The sequence below is a fragment of the Rutilus rutilus genome (assembly GCF_951802725.1).
Source record: "Rutilus rutilus genome assembly, chromosome: 4".
Lineage (NCBI taxonomy): Eukaryota > Metazoa > Chordata > Actinopteri > Cypriniformes > Leuciscidae > Rutilus > Rutilus rutilus.
This window is the reverse complement of record NC_140212.1, coordinates 32,016,752-32,037,837: the sequence shown is the minus strand read 5'-3', so window position 1 is coordinate 32,037,837 and position 21,086 is coordinate 32,016,752. Positions and strand designations below refer to the sequence as shown.

Below are 21,086 nucleotides of genomic sequence, written 5' to 3'. Positions count from 1 at the left end.
GGACTAAGTTTGTCTAACCTATTAGACCTATTTTCAGGCGCTGCGTCATATCACTACGCCTGCTGCACCCATGTTACGGCCGCACAGCATATTTTGAACGAATGGTATAACTGAAACCTAGCCTATGTTGTGAATAATTGTATTCTTAAGAGCACTTAATGATTTATGTTCAGACAAAAATGACAAGATTAGTTAGGGACGGTCATTATTCTTCATTCAAATCCTCACAGCACATGGTCCATCAGAATCAAAGTGCAACAAATAAAGTTATTAAACAGTACAACTTTTTCAAGTAATAAAACAGATGAATACATTACACAAATAACTTAAAATAAGGCATAATCAGTATCAAATACAGATCAGAAGCTGGGTAAAGTCCTGCCTATGATCTGTGGGCATGGTTATACTGGCCTGTGGCCTTCTTGGAGGCCTTGATGATATCTGAGGGGGGCTCCCATTTGAAGCAGGGCTCCAGATTGGCCATCTTTATGGTCATTATTGATGACAAGGTGCCATCCAATGCTAGGCTGTTTCTTCTTTTGGTTTTGTTCAGTCCCACAACTGAAAACACCCTCTCAGCATCTGCGTTTGCATGGGGCAACACCAGGACCAGCTTGGCCACAGCAGCAAGCCTCTCAAATTCTTTGGCTCCAGTCACCTATGGAAAATGCACCAAGAACACAATGGAAAAACATAGCTTGATGTTTGATTAATTAATACTCCAAGTATACTGTAGGTTGATCCATTAACAAAGATAAAAACATGCATTATTTGCAACATGCATGACACATATGCATACAACAAAGTTTAAGCAACAGATGTAACCAAGACACACCTGCCAAAAAAAAAAAAAAATTACCTTATGTTTCCGAGTTGCCATTTCAGCCCAGAAGCTTTCCATTTCAGTTTCGTCTTGCAGGGATATTATTGGCATGATCTGATAATTTAGAAACTCCTCACCCAGAAGGTCATGCTCCTCTGGTCCATGGTATGGGAGGAGATGGGGAAACCTGTTTATGAAAGTAGAGTTACAAGTTGTTAAGTTTTAGGTATATTGTCATCAACCAGCAGCAATTCATGAAGATCTTTGAGGAGAAGCCACATAAGAATAGCTCATATGCAGTTTTGGAGTGAACATACCTCTTTATAAAACACAGGGTATTTTAGCTAAGATGATAGATAATAATTAGAGAAAAAAAAACTAACCTTTCAACAAAGTACAGGACATCTTCGATGTCACTTGCAGCCCTCTGCCGTACATCTATGAATTTGGCATGTTTGATCAGTGGCTCTTTCAGTGGCAGCTTCTTAAGTGCATAATCCACAGCACTTGTCAGGAAACACAACACAGCTTCATGGAATGAACCCACCTGCTGTGGTGTGATGTCACCCTCATCGAGTAATCTGTCAAGTTTAGCCCTGGTTGTGAACCCAATGTTCAACTTTCTTCCTGTCACAGATACAGCATTTCAGGTTAACATAAATGGTTTAACATGCTGATGTGGCAATATCAGCTAGACACATAGGGCAAGAAATCCAACCAGAAGCTCACGGTTAATGGAAGGACTACCACAAACCTTTCTAGGTTTCTACTCATGAAGTGGCAAAAAGGCTAGGTACAAGGCTAAATATCACATTTAACATATCACAGTGTTTGATCATATCAATAGTCAAACACTAACCTGGTAAATGGTTTGCCTTCTCTTTAAAGGCAATTTCACAAGGCTCCTCATGACCCTGCAGAGCTGCTGGAACCATAAACTTGGAACATAGCTTGCGTACGAATTTCACCATCTGTAACAGACATTTACAAAAATAGTAGGTCAAACTTGTTTTAGAGGATCCCTACAGATATCAGCAAGAAACACATAATGGAAAAAAACAGCAAAATCCAATCCCACCTCATCATGTAACAAAAATATCGACGACTGCTCTCTCTGAAGAAGCAAGTTGAAAGAAGTGAAAGTTGGTACGGTGGCTTGGAAGAACAGCAGGTACACTTCTGTCATGGGGTCAGTGAATGTCTTCGCAAGCCTCTTGAACCTGGCCTGATTTTCATCTTGAATCAATAAATAAATAACACCAAACAAGAGGTTGTCATTAATACAAATTTGTGACTAACAATCCATGTAGTTGCTGCATAATGAAATTGAAAATTGATGACCATACTAGCAGATTTGTAGTAGCTGGCCAGAGGTTCATACAGCCTCAGGATCCTGGTCACACAACGTTCAAGGCTAAGCCAACGAACCGAGATATGCAGGAGGACCTCCATGTACTCTGCTTCATGGAGCTCACAAAACTCTGTTTCAGACATTTAATTCCATATCATATATTTTCTACAGCACAACATTTCAATATTGCACTTAATAGTATCAAAGATACATACCTGTCAGGTATCCTTACCGATTTGTACTACCCTTGAACCAGTAACCGATGTCCACTACCAAATCCTCCAAATCAAAACCGGACACCTGCAATGCATTAATCAAATTATAACACATTCAGTCAATGCATGTAATTAGGATACAGATAAAAAGTTACATGTAAAGATAAATCAAGCCTTAACTCACTTTAAAAAATCCCACTCCTGCAGCTTTGGCGGTGTTATGTGCCACATGACAAGGACAGCCATGAATATAGGTGTTGGGATGCTTCTGGAGGACCCTAGAGGCAATGGAATTATGTGGTCCAATATTCACAGCTGCATTGTCGACTGAGAGACCAATGCAATTATCCCAAGGGATGCCATGTTCCTCTAAGGTGACGTTAATTTTGGTGAAGATCTCACTTGCTGTCCCACTTCTTGTCCCACTTGTTGTGCACATACTTAAAAACTGGTGAACAACTTTGCTGCCCATAAAGACCCGGACAGTAAGCGGGTTCATCTTTTCCACTCCTATAATAATGACAAGTTAGAATCATACAGATGTTTATGTTGATAGATGTTTAAGAATGCAAAAAAAAGTATGTGCTTTGCAAAGGAGAAAAATCTCAAGTTTTGGAAATACCAGTGTCATTCGACCCATCAGTAACAAGGGTATACGGGGATTTTTTCATCTCCTTCACAAGCTCCTGTGTGAAATATGGTGCGAGTGCTTCATTGATAATGCAGGATGACTTAGTCCTGGCACACCTGTACTCCTGCGCTGTCTTCGAGTCTCCAAAACATTCTTTTAGGAGAGGCCCCAGGTGGTCTGCAAAGGCTAGGGGGATGTTGTGAACTACCAACCCAGCTGTCAATTTGACCTCAGCCCTTCTTGTCTGTAATAAATTAAATTATTAATCCTCCCAAAAGACCATAGTTTATTTCAAATAGATACCTGCGATAATAGGGCACAGGTAAAAAAAACTCATTCAGCAACTAAGATCTCAAATTAAGAAAATTGGACTATACTACACTGAAATACACAACCTTAAATTAGTCAAAACTATCAACCATGACATTACCGTGATCAACTATAACTCAAAACTCTTTTCTGAACCTTTACACATATCATACCTTAACCTCTTGTGCAGACATCCCCCCAACTAGGCAGTGGGCCAAGTCCGTCTATCTCGTTTAGTTTTTGATTTGACAGTTACCCAGCAGCTGTCTGGCTCATTTTTTTTATTTGGCTGTATGAATAATTCACAAAAAGATTACCGATTGTTTCCAACGCCAATTGTTGCACATTAAAGTATAAAAATAGATTTAATTTCGCTAGCTGATCACAAACGTTGGCCGGAGTGAGATCCAATCAACGCTTGTGTTGTTACCTTGTTGAATTGATTTGGCCAATCACGTTATTCGTTGAACCGGGGTCGCGTCAGTCTGAAGCCAAATCCATGAGTCTACAACCCAACCTGGAGAGACCGGTGTGTCTCGGCAAGACAACGTCAAGGTAAGATTTGTTTTACAATGATTATACACCCCTATATCTTAATGCTTTTCATATAAGTTGTATTTAAGATTGCAAGCTATAGTTCGCCGTGAATATATGCGTTGTCGTTGATGAGAACAGTAATGTTAGCCACGAAAGAATGTTGGTAGTGGAGCAGTAAAGCTAGGTCTAACGGTATGCTGCTTAGGCTAATCCAAAATAATCATTCGGTACATATACAATGACCTAAGCAAAGAGTATTCAAATACGGGATAATTACGGGAAAATATTTAAACGGGAAGACAGCAGGAAATAAGTCTGACTAAGGGAGAATCAGGGGGGAAACGGGAGGGTATGTCCAGGTTGGTTACAGCAAGCTACCTAGGCTACAAGTAAGCTAGACTAATTATCAGCTAAAAAGAGTGCAAACCAAAACAAATTAATTACAGCTCGAAAAGAGGAGCAAACGTTTATTTTGATGTTTAAATTTCCCCATTTAAAACAGCAGGAGTGGATTTCAGCCACTCCAATAAATGTTTTAATATAATTCAGTTAATATGAGCTCATAGAAACTTAATAGTTATGAAAAAAAATAAGAAAACTATTTAAAATAAGTTTTAAAATAACCAAAACAAATAAATGATTTCAAATCAACTTTATTGTGGTAGTCATGGAGTTATTTAAGCTAATTATGGTTGATTGTCACAGTTTATACATTGACACAATTCTGTGCATGGTAGCTTATGCTTTTTGCAAGTGCAGTTCCCTCCCACACATTTAAGGGTTTTGCATTGGCAGTGCACCAGCTCTAACACACTCTGTGGTGCTGGGGGCAGTGTCATCCAGTGCACTACCAGGTATTCTCCCTCCATCCTCCATCCATGCTGTACCGGCGGGGGTATGTCAGGTTGTTTTTGCAGACTTCTCCTGTAGAATGAAAAATATGAAAACATTACTTTGGCCTATTAACTTACTGTATCAGTTTTATGTTTCTAATTTTGTTATCTTTAGAGTGACATATTAGCTGTAAGCCATTTTCTCTTTTTCTGTTTATTGGTCATGTACCTGTGTATTGCAGCCTGGTAGTTGGCACGCTGAATGTGCTGCTGAAGGGAGTCTTGATTTGGAGGAAGGCTCCTTTCGAGACATTTCCCAGACTTAAACATGTGCCACCTTGCCTGGTTGACACTTTTGACATCTTTTACATCATATAGCTCGCATGTGAAGGCCTCCACTGCTTCATATAGGTCTGGGGTCACAGTGAAAGTTCTGCCTATTCTCTGGAATGTGTTGCAGTGCTCTTGATTGGATAGGAGTGCCTTCACTGCCTTCACCTTTCCTATGCCATACAGGGAGCTGACAGTGTCACAACCAGTGAAACAGTGAAGACCAATCAGCGCATCGCAGACTATCGCTCCCAGCCGGTCATGGATCTTCTGGACTTCGACTGTGCGAGAATTTCCTCCTTTCCCTGTCTGGAAATACAGGTGAGCTCCGATGTCTTTGTAGAAAGCGAGGGCCAGTACAAACACATCAGTGTCAGGACTTCTGATAATAATATGCCTGCTATAATCAGCAGCATGAGCACAGTGTAGCAGTAGTCTGGTGTCCGCTTCTTCCTGGGTCGTGAACAGCGCTGGCATTGGCAAGGCTTCCAAATCAGTTGTATCTGGGTTTTTTTTTAGAGCATGGCACTCTCCTCCATGTGCAACGATCACAGTCAGGTCCTCAATCATGTGCCCTCCAGATGTACACCATCTATCAAAGAAAAATTGTAGGAGATTTTCCTTATTTTCCCCACATGTCAAGAACTTTGCCCATTGCTTTGGTGTCCTTTGGTCTTCAGAATATATTTTGGTAATTTGACAACCCTTAACTGCACGTCGGTCTCGTTCTGCATTCTTGATGCTTATGACTTTGTAGGTGTCTGGTACAAAATGGATTACTTTGGACTTGCTAGCTTTGGCCACACTGACAATCAGCCTGAGAGCACCGTCAGCAAACATCCCGAAAGTTGGTTGGGGTTTCATCGCTTGTACAAGTGCCATAGCATCCCACACCCACGTGGAGCCCTCAGGAACGTTGTCCACTGTTGCTGGTGGGTTTACAACAGCTTCCAGGAAATGCAACAGCTTTGCTTTGTCCGTTTTCATCAGAGAGCCATCAAAATGAGCTAGTGCAGCAGGTAAGGGCCCTAAACTATGTACAAGCATCTCACTCATGTCAATTTTTCTTGAGGTCCCAACTACAATTAATCTGGCAAAAAGATCACAGTCTGCTTTTAGGGATATCTCTCTACCTTTTGCTTTTGTTACTGTTGTAGTTGCAGTGTCTTTGAAGGTCTTGAGCTTCATTTTTTTTATGGGCTGATAAATGCATACCTCATTACTTTGAAGCCTCTTTTCACATAATTCTAAGAAGGCTTTCTCTCCTCTCTCTTTTGCTTCATTCAAATCATTAAAAATCGACTCTGATGCAACATGTCCAGATGTTATATGGTAAAGGACCTCTCGATCAATGGAAGGATCAAATGGATTTATCATGTTCTGAATGGTGGATATGATGTTTTTTACATCCCTCTCATCACGTTCTCTGCGCGTGTCATCAAGTTCAGCTCGTTGTTTTGTTGTGGGGCTGTGCCCGGCCATGTCTTTGCACTCCATACTGATAGCTGCACGTTCATGATGTGTGAGTGTCCATCTATGAACCGCACCTTTGTTAAGTGAAAACCCAGTCAGTCCACCTTTAGTTTTGGAGTCACGATTTGCTGTTTGTTCGATGACTTGATCACATGCTGTGTAAGCAAAGCCATATGTTTGCTGTCTTTGGGCGACAAAATCCCCTGATTGGAGCTGGTGGTTTATGTTTGGATGAGTGTACCCTAAACTGACCATTTCCATCCAGTACGTTGACAGGTATCGGGCATAGTTGATCCTGTCATAACAGAAGAACCATGGCATAATGGAACGCACACTTGATAGGTGGAGACTCCAGTTTGCCTCTCGTGTTCCTCTGATGAAGAGGAGAAGATCTTCTACCATTGCAATGTATGTGCACCAAAATTGGAATGTCTTGTTGGTGGTGTTGTCTTTAATGAAATCTTCATACCCTTTCATTACTTTCTGAAAGTTCTCAGACATTACCAGATCATCAAATTCTTCACCAGGGAAAGCTGTCTGCAGACCAACAGCAGTCTTGACAGCAGCTTCACGTCCATCTTCTGGAAGAATGTCCAGGTATGCCTGCCAGCGAAGTCTCTGTAGGGCTTCACACATTAACTTGTGTACACGCATGCTTCGATTGTATTGATGTCCAGATATGACTCCCTCCACAGATCCTGCAGCAACAACTTCAGCTTCTATTATGACATCCTGAAATCCTGCATCTCCAAATCGCTTCCCAATACAGGCCAGGTACGCCATGGCTGTGTGAAATTCCCCCATTCGAAGGACGAGACGTTCCTGAAATGTTTTGTTTGTCCAACGAATCTCTTGGGCTTTCGAGTATATGGCCTGATCCATTACTAACACAATTTTGCTCAGCTTTAGTTTGTCTGCTATAGCTATGGAACGTGTAAGGATAGTGTGCACTGTGTTTAAGTCGGTTGGACTGGCATCAATGACAGGCAGGTAACCGATGTTTGATTGTGTTGGAATTGCACCTCTCTGCAGCAGTGTATTGTAGCCAGTCCATCCAGGAAGAACACTTCTTTGGACTTCTTGAGTCTTCATGAAGAAGTAAGCACTGTCCATTGTCCTTGCTGTTGCCTGCACAGGAATGTAGATCTCACATTCAACTTCAATTCTAGACCTAAAACATTCTGGACCGGCCCTTTTTCCTCTTGTAAAGATGTCAATTTGGATAGGAGGAGTTTTAAGGGACCTTTTCCTGCTTTTCTGCAGCGATACAAATTCTGAGGTAGGTACATCACTGGAGGTGGGCTTCTGAATTATGATGCCGTTGGTGTTATGCGTTGTGCCTTTTCCTGACAGCGTTTCCTCACCAAAGTCATTGTTGTCCCAAACAAGGGTTGCAGAGATTTCAGGTACAATGCTTGGTGGGATGTATGTATCACCTCTTTCAAGCTGTAGCTCTGCGAGAGCAGTGTCATGTTCAAGCACTTGGGAGTGTGAGCTACAGTGCCCAAGACCATTCAAAATCCCAATTACCTGTGCTGAGCCAGTCATATGCCTAACCGCCATGGCTAGCGCAGTATGCTTTGGCATGAGCCACCTTCCTCTCATGACTAGATTCATGATGTCCTGGCACATTGACCCAATCTTCTGCTTCTCATCCACACCAACACTAACATGCTGAACACCGGATTGAAACTCTGAAGTTGTACCTGTTATCCAAGCAATAAAATTGTACAACTCGGGTGGTATCATTCTCAAGGCAGTATCAATGTTGAGGTCTTGGGCTGTTGGTGGCCATGGCAGTTTAGCTGTACATTTGCATTTTTCCTGTATGATCTCCTTGAGAGACATGGCTGCATGATACAGAAGTCTCTCATAAGTCTGCCCCTTCATAACCCGGCTTGGCTCAGTGTCATCCTCATTGTCGTCATCACTTTGGTCTGATGATGATGACTGCTGTGTTGCTACATCAGGGATAACCTCCTCAGCACACAAGTCTTCAACAAATACTAAATAATTTTTTGATGACTTCAAAAACTTTAGGCAAGGATGTGACTTTTGAAGCCTAGCCTTTAAACGACAGACTGTGTATGCTGAAATGTCAGTGCCCTCTCTTTCCTTAACTATTGCCTTGAAAAGCTCATTTAGCCGGGACAGTCTGAGAACTTCGCGCTTCTTCAATAACCTCTCTTCCACCACTGACTTGCAGAAATGGTCGTAGCCTGCCTGATATGGGTTTTCTTCAGAACCTTGAGTGTGTTTTTTATAAAGATAAGATGTGTAGCGCTTGTAACAGCTTGGATGATACATGGCCTCTGAGGCAACAAGGTCTCTCCCACGGATATGGATGAGAACCCTCTCATCCATCTTGTCCTCTGCCGCAAAAAGCAAGTTACCTGCTGTCAGCGTCTCACATTTTGATAGCTTTTCTTTTTTCCTTTTTCTATGACTGTCAATAACATACTGATTCTTCCTGCATATTAGGCATCTAGCTGGGAGTAGATGAGATGCTCTCCTTTGTTCGGGGCCATCATCCAATACAGAGCGCAGAATCCGGACCTTGGAGACACTCTCATCATTGAACGGCAGTGGTTCAGCTACATCTGTCGGTGGTTGGGCTTCACCTACATAACAGAACAGGTATAAGATGGAATATGGTGGAAAAATATTTTAGTTAAAGATGGCTGTTTTTGAGCTATTTAACAAAATTAACAAAATATTTGTGGTCAGAACTGCAGTAGTCTTGTCAAGCTTGTTTAAGATGGTTAGCATCTTAATACAAATGTCAAGATGAAAAATGTGATTTAAAATTATCTAGTAATGTGCGCTTTCTGTGTTTATTTATCTGAATATAATTCAGTTGTTTATCTAACACACAGACACGGACAGGACAACATCATATCTCTCCACACCCAAATGACTACAGAGGTGATCGTTGACAATCATCACATCAACAGCACCATGATGGAGCAGGTCAAGATCACGGAGTTGCTAAGTATCTACATCACAGATGACCCATCTTGATCTATCGACACCACCAACAGAACCTGGCCAAGAAAGTCTCAAAACCTCTGCACTTCCTCCCACAGTTGAGGAAGGCTCATCTCCCAAAAATCCATCCTCTTAACTTTCTATAGGGGAATTGCATCCACAACAAATATTTATATTTATTGAATATAAAAATGTTGTAACTTCTCAGTAATGATTTCATGTAGTTAAAGTGTTTAACACCATTAATTAGAATGGCATATTTAATCTAAATGTTTATATCAGAAGTAAAACATATAGTTTAAATCATTCTTTTATTTATTTAAACTGTTATTGTGAACATGCACTGTATTTATGATTAGGACTCATAATAAAGATTTACGGTTTTACTTCATCTGCCGTTAGATAAGCTATGCGTCAGTTTCACTATATGGCCCAACGCGCTCGCTGGCGCGGACATTTAAGAAGGGATGGATATTTGCTTCAAGTGATAGGTTTGGTGAGTGAAATTATATTTGTATAAACATTGATGTATTGTTTTAATTTATTACTGTGAAGCTGCTTTGATACAACCTATGTTGTGAAAAGCGCTATATAAATAAACTTGACTTGACTTATTATCTTTCTGAAGAGCTCAGATGCAAAAGCCTCTAAGTGCCATCTGAAACTTTCTTCTAGAATGATCATTTTTATCAAGCTCGTATATTTAAGTTCAGTAATTTCACTTAAATGGCAATGAAAATTACCTATTAATTGTCATTTAAGTGAAATTATTGAACTTAAATAATACGAGCTTGATAAAAATGATCATTCTAGAAGAAAATTTCAGATGGCACTTAGAGGCTTTTGCATCTGAACTCTTCATATGTATAATTTTCTTTAGATTTTAGGTCTAAAAGTGTCCATAAAGGCATTTAACTTCAGCTCATCATCGGTGACGCCAATCGCCAAACTGCTCCATCTCCAAAACGTTCGTATGCATGGGTCAGAGTTTGCGTGCAGGTGCGCAAATTTTTCCCGTCAAGTTTGTTTTTATAAATGACAATTTATGCGTCGGATGTGGCGTACGCCTCTTTCATGGCCTGTTTTGTGCGTACGCAACGGTTACATAGCCCAGAGTCCACTCCAGGCTATAAACCAAATTGGGGTAGAAACCTTAATACTGATTGGCTGTGTGACGTTGTGGGAATAGGAGGCGTGTCTGGTGAGGCCAGGGGTATAAATTACAGAGAGCAGCCACCGCGGCGCTTGCTCAAATTTCATCGGATTCCAGCTGGACAACTACTTTCACACTACTGTCTGGACATTGTTGAATTTATTTTATATAAAAAATTATACATTTGATACAAACCTTCACTGTTGTTAGCTGCCTTTACTCTCTTCTTACGTGCTCTTTCAATGTGTTCTTTGTTGGTGAAGAGCATGTAGCATTCTCTGTGAAATCCAACATTAGCCGGCACATCTTGGACATCTTCTGAGTTTAAGTTAAATGCCAATACGGCTTTTTCAGCTACTGTACTCTCTGTGGTTTGCAGGTTCACCCATAAGTGTGTACATTGAACAAATTTTGCCCAACTTGTCTGGGAAAAGGGGTTACAGGGCTTTTTACATTTGAGGCTAAATGGATAAAACACCTCATTTTTTTACCTTAGTATTACTGAATTACATTACTAAAGATAACTGCCTCCGCTGTAGAATCTGTTCATTATTTACATTGGTTGTCAAGGAAACGGGAGGTTTTCTAACGTTATGATTAGTACGCCTGCTTATTTGCCGGTTTAAAAAAGTAAGAGTTTGTAAGGACATTTTGCGTCAAATGTGCATACAACAAAGTTGGAAACAATTTCTGTAGTACTTATATGATTTTATTACATGACCTTAGCAAAAAAAAACGTAGACAGCTGAGAGGTAAGTATTAAATTCGTAATTTCGAGGTCCGGCCCACCGCCTAAACAGAGGAAACAGGCATTGCATATTGAAATATTGTGGCTGTGGACTGTAGAGCCTTTTGCTTTTCTTGGTGGCCTTTGGTTTTAATGTGGCGCACTACATCTGCAACACCCTGGTGGCAACATGAATTTTCAATACGGCAGACTGCACACCAGTAGTGCGTGTTGCGGCTCCCTCTGGTAATAAATGGCCATGAAGAGGTCCACTCCTGTTTGAAAATGGATCTATATGTTGCTGCTCCAGCCAGAGCACGACTCTTCTGGCCCTGCTGTTGGATTGGGGGGTCTCTTCTATCTGTCCCTCTGTGTCTTCTATCTGTCCCTCTGTGTCTTCTATCTGTCCCTCTGTGTCTTCTATCTGTCCCTCTGTGTCTTCTATCTGTCCCTCTGTGTCTTCTTCCATCTGACATGTTGCTCGTTCCATTTGTCCTGTCTGTTGCTCTTCTGCATGTTCTTCTATCATTTCTGCCTGATGCTCCCTTTGTCCTGTTCGTTGCTCCTCTGTCTGTCCTGTCGTTTCTATCAGTTGTTCTGCCTGTTCTGTCAGTGTGTTTGTCTGTCTTTTTTCACTTGGATGATTCTTTAAATAAAATAAAAGGTTTCGCTTTTGTCCTGGCAGAGGTCTCTTACGGGACATCTTTGAAACCTTAAAGAATTCATGGTCATGTTGGTTTAATAACTTTACTCTCGGTTAAAAAACGAGCCTAACTTCTGTTGCACAAATTTTCCATATTTGTTAAATTCTTTGGAATACATCTCTTACCTGTTCGAAAAAGTGCTATTAAGTCCTACAGAAAATAATCTTCATCCAAAGTGAGTCCTTTTGGCCTGTTAATAAAAAGATAAATGCCATGTGAATATTAAACAATGCTAGGAACTGATGTTTTGAACATGCAGCAGCCTATACTAGGTTAACAAGGTGCTCTCCTGCTATGACAGCTGATTCACTCATGTTAACAAACGAAACACACAAGCAAATTATTTATTTCAAGATGTAAAGTTTAAGAGCGTAAGTTACTCAAGGTTGACATTTCATTGTGACATACCTCTCAGCTGAGCTCAGATTCTCATCACCAGTCGTTGCGGTTTTCCCCGCCGTCTTTCTTGTATCTCTTCTTCTGTTACTAAGTTCGGGGTGCAGCGCATAGGGTTCAGTGACGCTCATCAGCGCCATCTATGGTCGGGAAGTTTATTTTTTTTATTTTTTTTGCGCGTGAGAAATGTGATGTGTGGCGTGAGTGCGTGTGAAAACAGGCAAAACCGTGTGTCACACGGCAAAAGCGTGAGAGTTGGCAGCTCTGGTATTCTGAAGATATTTTCAAAGGGATTTGTAAATCATGCCTGATTTATGTGACATTTTAATAAAAAAAATATGGCTAAAATTGAATTTTTTTCAGTATATTTTTTGATTTCCTAAGTAATGAAAGCATATAGGCCCTATCCTGAAATCCATCTGAAATTCTTTTTTCATCTTGTGTGTAAACAAAATGAAAAAATAATTTTGCACGTGGCTTTATCATATGTTCAGATTTATGTTTATGTTAGAAAATATATGCAAAATTGTGCATATTTAATGAGATAATGCCTACTTTGCACAATTAAACATACAAATTTCAAAAACTTGTAATACATTGTTTTTATATACTTGTGTAAGTAATCAACTGAGGAAGTTTCATGGTGATATCTATTATTTCAAAATTTTACCCTATTCACCTGTAGTGTCTCGCATTAATGTAGACATATTTTTTCTCAGAGATATATCTAATGATGCTTTCTTGTCTGTTCTACAGATTATTTGTTGTTCTACATCATATCTCCATATCTTTTATACATAGAAAACAAAGGCACTTTTAAAGCCCATGTTGCAGGTTTTTTTATTTTATTTTTTTTTATTAATATAACCTTGTATGAAAATACCATATGAAAAGTAAATGCAGGATTAAAAATTGTTTTGCAAGACATAAGGGCACAAATTTAATAGAAAACGTGACCATTTCCTTGACCGTGTTGAAAAATCGCTTTTTTTCACCATCGCGTCATATGACGTCACATGAGGTAGTCGTTTGGCTCTGCGTTCGCGCTCAGTGCAGAGATAGGTTGGTAGTCAGTTGGAGCGGTCATGATTCAGTGTGTTTTCTGTGCTTATTATGACCGCCGCTAGCATAGCTAGCGAAAGCGGTCATATAGGGATTGTCAAAGTTTTTTTTTTTTTTTTTTTTTCGTCACCTTACTGAATTTTTTCGTCAACGATACCAGGGACACCGAAGCACCGGGGAACATGAAATTTGGTGGGCATGTAGCCCCACTAGACTTCTAAGGAAAAATTTCGTTTGGTCCCCGGGGGCCACTCCCCCCCCCGCGCTGGGCCCCCCCAAACCCACAAAAATGCAGTTTTTCCTAAATAACTACCTGAACCGTGGCACCGAGGATGAAGAAATTTTTATGGTATGTTGGTCTACTAGACTTTTACGGAAAAATTTTGTTTGGTCCGCGGGGGCCACTTCCCCCCCCGCGCTGGGGCCCCCGTAAATTTTTCGTCAACGATACCAGGGACACCGAAACACCGGGGAACATGAAATTTGGTGGGCATGTAGCCCCACTAGACTTCTATGGAAAAATTTCGTTTGGTCCCCGGGGGCCACTCCCCCCCCGCGCTGGGCCCCCCCCCAAACCCAAAAAAATGCAGTTTTTCCTAAATAACTACCTGAACCGTGGCACCGAGGATGAAGAAATTGTTATGGTATGTTGGTCTACTAGACTTTTACGGAAAAATTTCGTTTGGTCCCCGGAGGCCACTTCCCCCCCCGCGCTGGGGCCCCCGTAAATTTTTCGTCAACGATACCAGGGACACCGAAACACCGGGGAACATGAAATTTGGTGGGCATGTAGCCCCACTAGACTTCTACGGAAAAATTTCGTTTGGTCCCCGGGGGCCACTCCCCCCCCTGCGCTGGGCCCCCCTTAACCCAAAAAAATGCAGTTTTTCCTAATTAACTACCTGAACCGTGGCACCGAGGATGAAGAAATTTTTATGGTATGTTCGTCTACTAGACTTTTACGGAAAAATTTCATTTGGTCCCCGGGGGCCACTCCCCCCCCCCCCCCGCGCTGGGACCCCCGTAAATTTTTCGTCAACGATACCAGGGACACCGAAGCACCGGGGAACATGAAATTTGGTGGGCATGTAGCCCCACTAGACTTCTACGGAAAAATTTCGTTTGGTCCCCGGGGGCCACTCCCCCCCCCGCGCTGGGCCCCCCCAAACCCAAAAAAATGCAGTTTTTCCTAATTAACTACCTGAACCGTGGCACCGAGGATGAAGAAATTTTTATGGTATGTTCGTCTACTAGACTTTTACGGAAAAATTTCGTTTGGTCCCCGGGGGCCACCCTACCATTTTTATGGTATGTTGCTCTTAAGGGCCCACATCAACCTAGCCCATAATCACTCATTTGTGATTTGCGCCCCTCCCATAAAAAATGAAAATGCAATATTATTCTGCTTTAATCGCCCCTATCTTCAGTGGAGATGTTCAGAACTGCACCATATTTCATGTGTATGATTAACTTGACATCCTCTGGGGGTATCCTCTGCTAAGTTTTGTAGAATTTCATCCATGGGGGGGGTATAAAATAAATTCATTTATGTGCACATTTAGTGACTGTACACTCATCGGCCTGTAGATGGTGCTGTTGAGCGAAGGGTTGCTGGTTTAGGATGATACTGTCACACACACACATGCAGGAATACAAACAAACGCAAGCATGCACACACACTGACATCCACACGCACAGACACACACCCATACACACACATACAAATCCACATGCACAGACACACACACACACAAACACACACGCGCACACATGTACGCACACATACATACACGCACAGACACACACACACACACACAGACACACACATACACACACATACACAAACACACACACATACACACACACACACACAGACAGACATGCACATACTATTACCTTTTTTTAGGTATATACATAAACACGCAATACAGCCAAATTACTCCACGTCATTTATTTTTGTGGAAAGCCAGTGCAGGCCTGAGCGGCGGTCATATTTTGTACCGCGATGCGGTACATCTAGTTGTATTTCAATGAATCATCGTCATGGTAAATGATTGTGAATTATGGCCTGTCAGGACATCGAGTCCACAGGTTTCCGAATAAGAAAAAGGACGGTGCAATCTTCCGTGCCAGTGTGCGTTTTGTGCCGGGTAAGAGACGGGACTTCACTCCTGCTTCTGCTTTGAAAAACGCGGTAGTGTGGACCGAATGATTATAATCCCGGCGATATGTGCACACTGTCCCAGCTCCTTCATCGGGTCGCCCGGTGACGGTCCGCCATCAGCATGTGGTTCGGCCGCCAGCGGGAAACATGACGCTCACGGATCCGTCAGAGATCACTTATTGTACATCTGTTTTACAAAATGTGCCTTGTCTTAATTTAATTCATTAACATATCCTACATAAACTTGTAATGTAATGCATTTATGTGTTTGTTATTAGTCTGCAGCCGACACTATTATTATTATTATAAATATAATATATTATGTTCTATAATTCATTTTCAATCTGTACAAACCGACTTTAATGTTTGTGTTGGCTGTTTCTTCATATAAAGTTTTTATACAGTAAGACAGTTGTGATTGTGATCATTTATTTTATTCATCGTCACCAAATGGGTCAATTCAAAGCCTTTATAAAGTCCCTCTTCCTCTGGAAACTTTCTCCTAATGGCTGACACACACAACACATGCAGGTAAGGGTCTAAGTACTAGCTTTGCTATTGCCTGATACATGATGATAATAATCTGTACAGTATTGTGATCTGAGCATAGTGTTATACATATCGTCGGCTAACGTGAATACATCTATAAGCTAACACTGTTCTCTCGCCCTGTTCTCCTCACACCACAACTCACCGTTGTTCTGTCTAACCCTGGCCTGTCCTGCTCACTTGGCTTCATATCAGGCTCATAATTATATGATATCATCATAATAATAAATTATAAATGAATTATATATATATCATACGAGTAAACATTTAGGCTACAATTCCCTTTCCGAGCTGTCATCCATTGCTTTCCTATTCGCTAGTTGATTTACTTTGACCGCTCTACCTCATGTTACGTCACTTCAGGTTCGGCGGTTTAAGCGATTTTCAAATGCGGAAGTAAAAATTTATCACAAAAACGACTCCAGAAGCCTAAATAGCGTTTTATAAGTATATGTTTATATTTAAATCTAGTTCCTACATTATTCGTATGAAATATGAAATAGAAAGCTGCGATTACAGACACTTAAATCCACACATGTAAACACAACACTGATGTCTTCACTTCCAGGTGAAGAAGCTGTCAGTCAAAACCTCAGTAGCCAATGAGAACACACTGCCACTAGCCCCGCCCTCACGAGAGAAATGTGTCAGAACGGCGAACGAAAACTTCAGAATCCAAACGAAAACTTCAGAAGCGCAAATGAAAACTCTGGAAGCGCATTTGTAAGTTCAAATCAGCGATTGAAATATGAGAAATAGTTAGCAAAACATGCAGTGTATTAAAAACGAAGTAAAAAAAAATGCCTGCGATTTATTGTTTTTCAGTTTCAAAGATATTTTATTCAGTTTCAACTTATATTTCCATTAGTTTCTTGAAAAGCTACGTTCATTATTATTGGCACAAGAATAATTCCATAGATACAGAATGACAGCCATAACAGAAATCCAGAAGACCTACAAAACGGCGAAAAGGATCTTACCACAGACAGAAATAATCGTGCCTCTGATTAACTTCTCGAGAGTGCTGCCACAAGCAGAGCAGGACATGCTAGAGCATATGAACAGTTTTATTAAAAAGAACCTGAACTTTATCCCTCTGCTGGCATCCACACATTTCCATGTGGAGAAAGACAGACTCCATTGGAGACCTGCCATGGCAAAAGCTCTCCTCACACATTGGGCTTCGCATTTAAACAAATAATCCTTGATAACCCAAAATGCGGTTCTCACAAACTCATTATTAACCTGTTGAAGTCCTTTGTGTTATCGGAAGATCAAACCTCAGTCCTTAAAATAGGCCTCTCTTACATCCCCACCCCATCGAGCTGCAGAAAAAAAGAATTGTTAGCAGACATGCAGGCATACCACCGCAGACTCAAGCTAGAAGCATTCTTTGAGGGCAAGAAAAACCAAAAAACTAAAGTACCGTTCACTCACCCCTCAGATTGGGAGCCCGCATTATCTAGCTTGCCTAAAGAAATTGAAAAAATCATCAGAACTGACAATTTTGCCTTCAAAAAATTACACTGGGGTTTGGGTGTGACTCCCAATTTGACCCCGGGCGAAAGAAAAGCCCTTAAAGAATTATATCACAATACAGAGATAGTAATCAAGCCAGCCGATAAAGGTAATGCTACGGTTATTTTAGACAGAGCACAATACCTTGGGGAGGGACTGAGACAACTTTCTGTCGCAGAACATTATCGTCCTCTCGAGGGGCCCATTTACACCGACACTATTAAGGAAGTAGAGGAAATTTTAGAGGATATGTGTTCCAAGAAAATTATCAATGCAAAACAGAAAGAGTACCTCACGGGGGAAGGGCCACCCCGAGCCAGAAGATTTGACCTGTTGCCAAAAATACATAAAGAGCCAGAAAAGTGGAGCGTACCTTTTGAGGTCCCACCAGGTAGACCCATCGTGTCCGACTGCAACAGCGAGACATACTTCACGGCTGAGTACTTAGAGCACTTCCTCAATCCTCTCTCCACCAAACATCCAAGTTACCTGAAAGACACATACGATTTCATTTCGAAAATCAGTAAACCCAAAATCCCTGAAAATTTATTCACGATTGACATAGATAGCTTGTACACTAATATTGATAGCCCAACCGGCCTAAAAGCAGTGAGAAAATGTATGTCTAAATACCCAAATCCCCTTAGACCGGACGAGCACCTGTTGAAACTATTAGAGATCAATTTGACAAAAAACTATTTTGAGTTTGATTCCGAATTTTACTTACAGGTGAAAGGGACAGCTATGGGGAAGAAGTTTGCCCCCTCGTATTCGAACATTTTTATGGCAGACTGGGAGCAAATGGCTCTTGCAGCTTCTGCCAAAAAACCGTTTGCATACTTCAGGTTCTTGGATGATATCTGGGGTGTCTGGACCCATTCGGAGGACGAATTCCTCGCCTTCATCGAGGGACACTCTTGACTCAGTTGAGGTTAATGTGGCAGCTGAAAAAAACAGAATGGGCACAGCGGCAGCTACACGCTGATACAAGGGCAAAAGCAGCAAGGCCAGTGCTGCTCGATGCTAAACTGTCCGCTGAAAGAGATGTCAACCAAAAATGCCACAGGTGTGGCGCTGGAGAGGCAGTAATTAGGTGCCTGGATTGTGTGCCACTGGACATGGAGTTTCTATGTGGAGGATGCGACTTGGAGGCTCACAAAAAGAATGTGTTCCACGGCAGGGAGGCACTATTCCATAGCTACCTGGAGCCTATTCCCCCCACAAAGGCTGTGGTGATGGGTGAAAATGGCCAGCCTCACTTTTGTGAGCAGGTTATGTGTTTGTGGCGAGCAGGACGAGGCCAAGGGCCGTGAGAGAGCGGCACGAGGCCGGTGGCGTGATTAATGATGAGCCACACCTGCGCGACGCACCGGTCTCGTATCTCTCACGGAGGAGCGGAAGCATAAAGGAGGAGCGACGACAGTGAAGAGCGAGAGAGGAACAGGCCTGTGTTTTATTTGATGTTGTGTTTCTGTTTTGTGTTGCCAGCAGTCGTCCGCGAGGGGCTGCTGGCTTATACTTTCATTTTTGTATTTGTTTTATTTTTTTATGTTTGAATGTTATGAAACATTTATGATTAAATGTTTGAATGTTCGCCGGTTCCCGCCTCCTTCTTCCCATAACATCTGAACTTCGTTACAGTGTTTATTATCAATTTCTGTTGACTAGTAAAGAGTTATTACACACATATTCTTGGTTGATAGACTTTGTCAGTGGAAAAGGTTAACACTCTTAATTTGAATCACTCTTTGACTGAAGAAAATGTTTTTGATTGTCTTTGACTATGAAATGTGCTATTAGTAAGAAAACAGTGATAATGACATATGGTAGAGTTGTCTATTTTATAGATGTTGGTTTTGAATCACTAGTATGACAAGTATAGATATACCTTCTCGATTGAGGAAAAATGTAACAACCTCTTTGCATTGCAGTATGTCAGTTGCCATTGCCTGCACGTAGGGCAATATGTGAGTGCACCCATGAGATTGAGGTCACCTCTGGCAAGCATATTTCTGTGGTCACCATGAATGGTAACTTTGGAAAGTCCTGCAAATACTACAATGAATGTATAATGGTCAGTTGAGTTGGAAAAAGTGAAACACGTTTAATGTGTCTCTTTTTTCACAGGACGATATGATTTCTGTTTGCCCCGTAAAGTTTGTCCTACCTGCCTTGTGGAATGGACCCCAGGGGTGAAAGAGCTCCTTAGGTACCGTTACTGGCCAAGCACAACAAACTGCCAGACACTATATATAGTTTGACGTCTTCGAAGCTTTTGCTCACATTAAAGTATCGGGTCCTTCGATGTCAAGGCATGCCTTTTTAAAGCTACTGGAGCACCATTCTGTTCACGCTTGAAGGGTAAATCTGCTTGAATCATTGTAACACATAATCATATTACTGTATCTGTAATATTGTAATATTTATTTTCTGTTAATAAACACTAATAATTTTTTCATGTCATAGCCGGGAAATGTCTGTGCAGACACGTTCCAGAAAAGCTTTTTCGAATATTGTTTTTGCAAGCATACAGAAGAGGTGATGTGTGAAGTAAATTACTTTTATTGTCCAGCATGTCACCCAGACATGTTGGCAGTGTGTTGTGATGGCAATCGCAAACATTATCGCTTCAAAAAAATCAAGCGGGTATGTTAATATTACACAGGCATTAATGTCAATATCAAAACCACAGCATTGTCATAGAAATAGTTGCATGTAGAGTAATAAATGTTTGGTCAGTTAAAAGTGCATTTTTTTGCGATCAATTTCAATGGACAGGAATGAGGAACCCTCTTTGTACAAGGGGGTTATTTCTTGCCAAAGATGAGGAGGTATCAGCCTTTCTCAACAATGTCAGAGGCAGCAGCATGACAAGAGTATGTCTAATATTGCATATTAAGACAGTATATCTACTGCTTATGTTTGTGTGTTTTTTGTGTTTTCTATTTGTTAAGACGAGTGATATCTGACTTCACAGGCAGATAACAGTGGAACATGTGGCGTTTCAAGGTTCAGGGCGAGTAAGGAGACGTCAAAAAAATCGTTGTCCAAAATAGATGAAGAGGGGATACAAGTGGCAGTCTGCAGGTATGTGGGTAGATCAGAAGTGTGCAATTGTACAGATGCCACTTGTCACACGTTGTGGAAACTCATTTTTGGATAAATGTATCAGAGTCGTGTTTAATTTCCTTATGGAAGTAAAGTAAATCCCCTTAACAGATTTTTTTCCCAAGAAGATTGTTTTAAAGCTCAGTTAGTCACATATGTAAAGATTGATGGGGAAATGTGTGTGTGTGGGAGAGAGAGAGAGAGAGAGAGAGAGA

General features: G+C 41.2%; 1 protein-coding gene across 1 annotated transcript; it reads right to left on the bottom strand.

Moving 5' to 3' along the window:
• Positions 1-382: 382 nt before the first annotated feature.
• LOC311289823 (uncharacterized protein) lies at positions 383-12,266 on the bottom strand (the record flags this gene model as incomplete). Its single annotated transcript, XM_084408071.1, has 10 exons — positions 12,200-12,266; positions 3,012-3,264; positions 2,574-2,899; positions 2,390-2,474; positions 2,170-2,304; positions 1,902-2,059; positions 1,683-1,794; positions 1,207-1,450; positions 860-1,010; positions 383-658 (listed from the first exon to the last, which is right to left on the bottom strand). Exons 5-10 carry the CDS (start codon positions 2,273-2,275, stop codon positions 383-385), a joined length of 1,047 nt encoding a protein of 348 aa, XP_084264197.1. The 5' UTR covers positions 2,276-2,304; positions 2,390-2,474; positions 2,574-2,899; positions 3,012-3,264; positions 12,200-12,266.
• Between the last annotated feature and the right edge of the window lie 8,820 nt (positions 12,267-21,086).